Source organism: Anoplopoma fimbria, chromosome 3 (genome assembly GCF_027596085.1).
Source record: "Anoplopoma fimbria isolate UVic2021 breed Golden Eagle Sablefish chromosome 3, Afim_UVic_2022, whole genome shotgun sequence".
Taxonomy (NCBI): domain Eukaryota; kingdom Metazoa; phylum Chordata; class Actinopteri; order Perciformes; family Anoplopomatidae; genus Anoplopoma; species Anoplopoma fimbria.
This window is the reverse complement of record NC_072451.1, coordinates 15,541,201-15,548,401: the sequence shown is the minus strand read 5'-3', so window position 1 is coordinate 15,548,401 and position 7,201 is coordinate 15,541,201. Positions and strand designations below refer to the sequence as shown.

General features: G+C 39.7%; 1 protein-coding gene across 2 annotated transcripts; it reads right to left on the bottom strand.

Moving 5' to 3' along the window:
• Nucleotides 1–3,063: 3,063 nt before the first annotated feature.
• On the bottom strand, nucleotides 3,064–6,774 carry erich2 (glutamate-rich 2). Of its 2 annotated transcripts, none has more exons than XM_054625202.1 (12): nucleotides 6,623–6,774; nucleotides 6,228–6,270; nucleotides 6,002–6,050; nucleotides 5,815–5,851; nucleotides 5,692–5,728; nucleotides 5,537–5,597; nucleotides 4,231–4,267; nucleotides 4,057–4,151; nucleotides 3,852–3,979; nucleotides 3,588–3,645; nucleotides 3,421–3,492; nucleotides 3,064–3,331 (listed from the first exon to the last, which is right to left on the bottom strand). In XM_054625202.1, exons 1-12 carry the CDS (start codon nucleotides 6,628–6,630, stop codon nucleotides 3,105–3,107), a joined length of 852 nt encoding a protein of 283 aa, XP_054481177.1. In that variant the 5' UTR covers nucleotides 6,631–6,774; the 3' UTR covers nucleotides 3,064–3,104. The 2 variants fall into 2 exon arrangements, with proteins under 2 accessions (XP_054481177.1, XP_054481186.1); XM_054625211.1 differs by having other exon boundaries at nucleotides 5,692–5,725.
• Between the last annotated feature and the right edge of the window lie 427 nt (nucleotides 6,775–7,201).

Below are 7,201 nucleotides of genomic sequence, written 5' to 3'. Positions count from 1 at the left end.
AAGAATATTTTGTATTCGTTATTTATATCTCAGACTCCGGCTGCCCATTGGTCTCTTCACGCAAGCATGAGTCACAGCCTCCCTCTGACGACTAATGAAGCTTCCCTGAGTGCCCCCTGACAGCCACAATCCACTTTAAGGAGCCTAAAAAAGCGAAAAGGATAAAGCACCAGTGACGTATGCCCGACGCCCCTCTGTGCGTCTCCAGGTGTGGTTGGGTGGGTGTCACAGGATGGAGACGTGGTTGTGAGATGTTTTTTTCTTTTTTTTCTTCTGAGTTGGTTACATAGCAGTTGACCTTGGGATGACAAACACAGTTAGCTTATGGGTCTTAGGAAGAGCAGTTCATAATTTATACAACTCAGTTTGAATGGATCTGTTGGGGGGGGGGGTTCTTATGAAAGCACAAAGTGAGCATCCATCCACAGAAGCACTGTCTGTAATATCCACCTTCATGAGATGACAACATTGCATGCATCATAATCTTTGACCTGCACCCTTTTTTTTAAAAAAAAATAAGCGTTACATGGACAATAACACCCGAGGCATCAAAGTGCATCCAGCCTGGAGGGCGTTGACTCATTGTCATCTTTCTGCCTGCGTCCTGGTCCACAGAATGGCAAGAGACCAGCCATTATGTTCAGTCAGTCATCGCAAATTACGCAGCCTTCATCAGATGGAGCTCCTATTTTTCTCGTGCCATCATGTGATAATAACTCAGAATCTAATGGCTGGTGGTGTTCCATGAGGATGGATTAGCTGTGTGTGTGTGTGTGTGTGTGTGTGTGTGTGTGTGTGTGTGTGTGAGAGTGTGTGTGAGTGTGTGTGGGTGAGGCTGTGTAACCTTTAAAGTGATGATACAGTGTGCACATAGAAAGCCCTTCACTGGTCTTACTGTACATATCTACAATTAATCATACTTTTATTTGTGTTCATTTAAAAGTGTCAAGATTTCAACACCTCACTTATTCCAGTGTTGAAACTGTGTTTTATAAAATGTTGCAATAATCTGAAAAGTCCCTTGACCAGACAAGTTAGCGCCAACAGAACCAGTTGGAACTTGTTTTGCTGGCTTGGATGAGATCGGTTTTGCCTCATTTGTGACCATCTGTGCTCTGAACCTGACTCTGCCACTTGGTCACATAAGTCAAGTTAACATCAAAATGTAGTGAAAATTTTAACTGAATTTCTGGAAAATATGCAAAAGTGAATGCAAGTTAAACATGCTTTTCCGTCCATTGGGCAAATATTAGGCGTCGGTTCTTTGAGATAAACAGCTGGTGGTGCTTATTCTCCAGAGCAGAGCACTTCAAAAAGAAGAGAGCACAACAAGATGGCGGAATTAAAAGGGCGAAGTGACCTCAGATGGTGAAAAACTTGATTGATATATATCATGCGTTTGTTTCATGTATTAAATTGAGCAAGGTTAGACTTCTCAGCATTGTGGCAAAGAGGTCAGATGTTTCATGTACATCTGTTTCAATTGTTGCATTTTATTTTTTATTAGTAAATCAACTTTATCCACCTCAGCTAAGTTAAAAAGGTTTTTGTGACATTTCGATTACAATATTTTAGACTTTCAAGGCATTTCCACTCGGAGGAGGTAAATGGAAACACACTAACAGACTTCTCAGTTCAAACCTTGGGGGTAAATCTTTAAACCAGTTTTCATGATTTCAGAGGTGATCAGTTGCAGGCTGGTCTGATACAATCTTGTCATCTTGGCGAAACTAATGTTTAAGTCCAGTTCTTTTAACATTTTTCAATATCATTCAAATAGTTTCCCTACTGGTTAAAATTTTGACTATGTAAATTCTGACTAATTATGCAAAGTAAATTTGATACAGTACCAGCCCTGTGAGAGCTTTAACAGTGCACATTCTTACTTCCATTTCCTCTGCCTTGTTAAGATGAGCTTTTAGGAACTTTCAAACACTCCAGTGGAATAATGATCTTTATCTCTACAGAGTGCTTTTTGTTATGTCTTTAGAGTGCAGTGGTGAGACCAAGGAGAAAACAATGTCCAGGGAGTAGAGTGAGAGCACAATGGACATTGCCATTCAAATCAACATAGCACGATAGTCAGAACAGCAGATATTTGCATGTGTACCGTTGCCATTGCAAAGAACTGTGACCATTGCAGCAATTTACACTTAGTTTTAGCCACATTGGTGGAGTCCATCATCATGTCAACATTTGTCCACCACTTAAAGGTTTGACAAAACACCTGAAAAACCAATGAAATTCCCGTTAGTCTCTGCTGTTCTTTATTTTTAAGTAAATGTTAGCATGCTAAAATAAAGAGCATAGTAAACATTACATCTGCTGAAATCTGATTTTAACTCAAAGCAATGCTGTTTCTAAATGCAGCCTCAGAGAGAAGCACCTGTGGATGTAGACTTACATTTTTTCTCTTTTGGAATCTAAAAATCCTCAGAATGAAAGTCTGAGAAGGAAAAACTGCTCTTTGTCTGAACTGTTGTCAGACTAAGGTCCACACAGAGGTCATGCCTTGAGATTATTGGGCACAAATTGTTTAATTTTAAGGCATCACATGGCCAAAAGCCCTGGGAAAAAGCTGTTTCTGAGACTCACTACAGAGTGCTCGGTATAACGGCTGGTAATAATGCCTGATAACAAACACGTAAAGATAACGTTGAGAATTTTGATCATTTGTCCGTAGCCAAAATTGGATTAGTAGTTGATAATTGATAATTTCGTATGGTCCTTCCTTTTTAATAATACAGTGTTAAAGGCCATGAAAGCCCATTCAGAGAGCAGGTTTGATTATTTCACATGAGAGACTTTCGTATTTTGAGTAGGGAGTGGAAAAATGTCATGATTAGCTTTATATATTTTGTATTCCAAATTGTATAAATGTATGTTTCCATCAAGCTTTGTCTACAATATGTTATTTGCAGGTGAAAAAAAAAGGTTTAAAAAAAAAAAACATAGTTCTCATAACATCTTCAAAATGCACAAAGACAAACACAGAAGCTTTGGAGATTAAAATAAATACACATTTAGTAGGTAACAAGGTGCTATTAGCAGAGATATCTGGTGAGAGTGCCTGTCATTGCCTCTGTTGTTTTGGTACAATAGATTCAGGGAGAAATGTGACAAGGAGGACAAGGCTTGTGTCTGTTCACTTGCTTTTCTTCTTCATCATCATCTGAGGGTGAGGAGGAGGAGCAAGATGAAGAGGAGGAGCTTGAACTCTGAGATGATTCCTCATCGCTTCCAGAGTCATCAACGTCATCATCTTCATCATCATCATCATCATCATCATCTTCTTCTTCTTCTTCGTCAGTATTCTGCTTTGCCTCTTGCTCTAATGGAAAAGGCAGGATACAATATCACGATGTGTGTTGAAATATGAAGAATAAGTGTTTGCGTTCTTAATAACAGATGGACTCTGACCCTCCAACAGCTTCCTCTGGATCAGCGGGAGAAACTCAGAGGCCTCAGGATTGTCTGGTTCATAGATGAGAACTGGAATGAGGAGAGAGGAGGGGGCATTGGCTGAGTTCACCGGTGGCTGATTTATTGACTGACAGACATACAGTTGCTGGATGCAGGACACATACTCATCTGACACAGTTTGCTGGCCAGCTGGAAGTCTCTGTCCATCACAGCTCTGAGGAACTGGAACCACACATTTTTACTTGAGTTTCAATTAAAATGTGCTCCTAGGTATATCCAGGTTAAATAAAATATACATCTTTGAACCAAAATCAGGGCTTCAATTGATTCCTGGCTTTTGAAATAAGACAAAAAAGTCGTTGCAGTTTAGCCAATCCTTTCAGCAGAGCATGAAGCGTGCGATCATTGATGGTGATCAGTCACTTTACCTCCATTATCAGCTCCACTGGTGCCTTGATGTCTTCATCCACATCCTCATCCTCAGTCTGGTCTTCCTCCCTATTTGGCGTATGTGTTTGGAGAGGCTCAGCTGGTGGAGGAGAATGTGTTGCTCCTCCTGAAAACCATTAGCACAATCATTAGTTTCTTTCTTGCTACATTTAGTTGTTTGTATTAAGTTCTATAACAACATACCTGTTGTTTTTGAGTCTGGGGGCTCAACATTCCTCAAGTCTTTCATTTTCAGCTCGTCATCAGGCACTGCAGTCGACTGTGTGTGTTCTCCAACCCTGAAATCAAATTTAAGATTTAAAACTGTGTGTTGTTTTATTTGTCTGATCTCCCACTATGTAAGTTCAGAGTACAGACCTTGGTGTTATCTTGATGGATTCCTTTGGTGAGCACTCTAAAGGGAAACCACAGACATACAAGACATTTAACTCAGCCAGGAAACCCTTGTTGATATGATGCTGTCAACAAAACATGATACTTTGAGATAGATAGCAAAGGTTGCTATTGGTGTGCTCAGCCTGTCTTTTAAATCCGTCACAGCTAGTGACTTGGTTTGTGACCAACTACATTTCCCAGAATTACTTTTGACGAATTTAAAAAGCATGTACCGGCACATACATCCATATGCTCGTGGAGAGTGATCAAAAGAAATTTCAATGATAAAGAGCCATTGGAATTCTTCATGGATCACGAAGCAAGAGTTGCACTCTTTAAAGGTGCTTAATACGAGTTTGGGAGCATTTCTATTGCCTCTCAACAGCTCTCAACATGGTGATGGCTGAGCCTGCGTCTTGCAGCCGACTGCTGCAACAGAGCTAACAGAACAACGGCAAAAGTAATGACAGAGCTAACAGTGTTTACCTGACAGTGGTGCAGGAGGGTGGTGGCTTTTATAGTTTTCTTCTATAGTAATGCTCTGAATGTAGAATTAAGCCCCTTTAACATGTCTAAGAGTTACATTGCATTCTGGTCTTTTGAGTATGCCTTCGATTGAGAAATTGTAATTGCTGAGTGTTGTAATGGAAAATTATATTGGTGTATGTTGGAAGTATATAGTGTAAAGGTTTTGAATGAAATGTACTATGATGTGTACTCTAAAGGTCGAGAACCTCGTCTCTGTATGTTAAGTTACACTGTGTGGAGATGCTCCTTGTGTCCCTTCACCTTTGTCCTTCCTCCCCACCTGAGACTCATACCCACCTTTTGGTCTTCTTCCTCTCCTTTGTTTCTTCTTTGATAGTCATGCACCCCTTTTGTTCTTCATACCCCCTCCTTCACCCATTCATTGTCAGGAGACGCTAACTCAGAACTGAGCCTGGCCACCCCGGCTCCCATATATGCAGGGGTGAGCAGCCTGACTCGGGAGTTCAGTACTTTGCAGGCTCCCGGTGACTCTGTAAACTTCTGGCTCTTTCATGCAAAGAAATAAAATACCGCAAGGACATTTCATTTGTCATTTGATCATTATTTCAACGCTCATTGGGACTCATCTCGGGACATAGATAGTACTAGTACAAATTGGGTATTAGTATAGTAAATTGTATTGGAAAACTTCCACCACAGTGTTCAGGACCAAACTTATCACTGCATAATTGTTAAACACTTAAAATAATACTAATGAGATGAGTTTTCCCTCAATCTCAGGGAGTTCACCACCACATACCCTCTGTTTCCAGCACGTCCCCACTTGGAAACCCAGACTTCTGAGTCGCCTGGCAAGAAACCTTAAGGAAGGGAAAAAAAATAATAATTACAGTCTTGACACATAACGTGTTTCTGTCAATCCAGTCTTGGTGTAGTCTCTCCCAGAATACCTACCTTTACAGTACGACACAGCTGGGCTGAAAGACTCCTGCTGGTTGCAAAAATGAAATGAAACAATAAAAATACTGGATACAAATGATGTGAAATGTATTTTTGCTAAGATGGGACTTTTCTTACCGAGGTTTATTAGTGACTTTGTTTTTTCCCATGTTGTCTAGGACATAATGAGAATGTAAGCCTCTGATGAAAGGCTGCTGAGCAGCATAAGAACAAGGTGGAACTCAAGTAAAAACGTATGTCTTTCATGTCAGCCGTGAAAAAGGAAATAAGTGACTAGTGTGAAGTCTGAATTACCAAGTCTTACCATTGGGTTTGTGCGTCTCAGCATGAGCAGAGGTAACTTCTGCTGCCAACTGAGTCCAGGGACAGTGATCAAAACTATTTTAATATTCATACAGTACAGTAGCAATGCTCAAGTATGGTCAATGTGTGATTTATCAAACAACACTACATATCAACAATGACATTTATAATAAAAACACATTAGGCTTTTTTAATATAAAACTAGAGTGTAATAAAACAGTGTTTACCTGTTTCTGTGGAGCCGTGGAGGATTTCCCCAAACACTGTAACCTGAACATCAAATCAAAGCAGTGAAATCAATAACGTTGTTATTGTTTGGTAATTAAGTAGCGTGGGTTTTACAATTCTAACTTTTCTATATGGATTCAAGGTTAATATGTGGCCCTACAGTGTAGCACACTGTGTGTGTACCCTTTGATGTATTTAACTAAGTATTTTATTTAGTCAATGGAAGCTGCTGGAGCAACATTCGTGCTACTGCAATAAATGACGGTTCAATCACGGTGTCTTTGACCAGGGTACTTAGCTAGCTAGGTGCTAATAGCTTACATTAGCAGGTAAAGTTAGCTATCGTTGGAATAGTTTTGTGAACTAACGTTAGCGTAAGGCAACATTTGCTCACCTGCTCATGGATGAAGATAAACGACTGCAACTCAAGCCACTATTTTTTTTTAAATTCTGACACTTTCCTGTAATGTTGAATACGGTCGAATAAGGTTTCTATGTTATGGTTAACTAGCTGAGCTAACTTGCTGAGTTATAGTCAGTAGGACATACTATGGTTGACAGGGAACAGTGAAGTAAACAGTCGTTACCATAGTAACATAGCTACTGCGACTCGGTGTTGCCTTCAGGCGCTGCCGGAAATTTTGTAATTCCCAAAAATATGCAGGCCATATATGGAGTATGGAGTATGCCGTGAAGTACTGTATTTAGTTGTTTATCTTTTTAAATAGATATTCAATGTAATTCCTGTTCATTGTATGGGTTGTTAATTAGCCCATTATATAACGTTACTGATGTTGTTAAAGTTTTGTCATATACTGTCTTGTTATTTTATGACACCTCACATGCTACAATTCATAATTTTGCTGTTTGTATCAGACTCAGTTTGCAAAAGTAGTGCAAAGTTGTTTTGGCTGCTTTGTGAAATAAAAAAATGCATTGAAATGCACAAAAAGTCATGTTCACACTGTTCAAG

Coding starts and splice junctions, on each gene's coding strand:
- erich2 (XM_054625202.1), bottom strand. Junction 5,729..5,814: donor AAAGTCACTAATAAACCTCG/GTAAGAAAAGTC, acceptor TTTTGCAACCAG/CAGGAGTCTTTCAGCCCAGC. Junction 3,493..3,587: donor CAGCAAACTGTGTCAGATGA/GTATGTGTCCTG, acceptor TCCTCATTCCAG/TTCTCATCTATGAACCAGAC.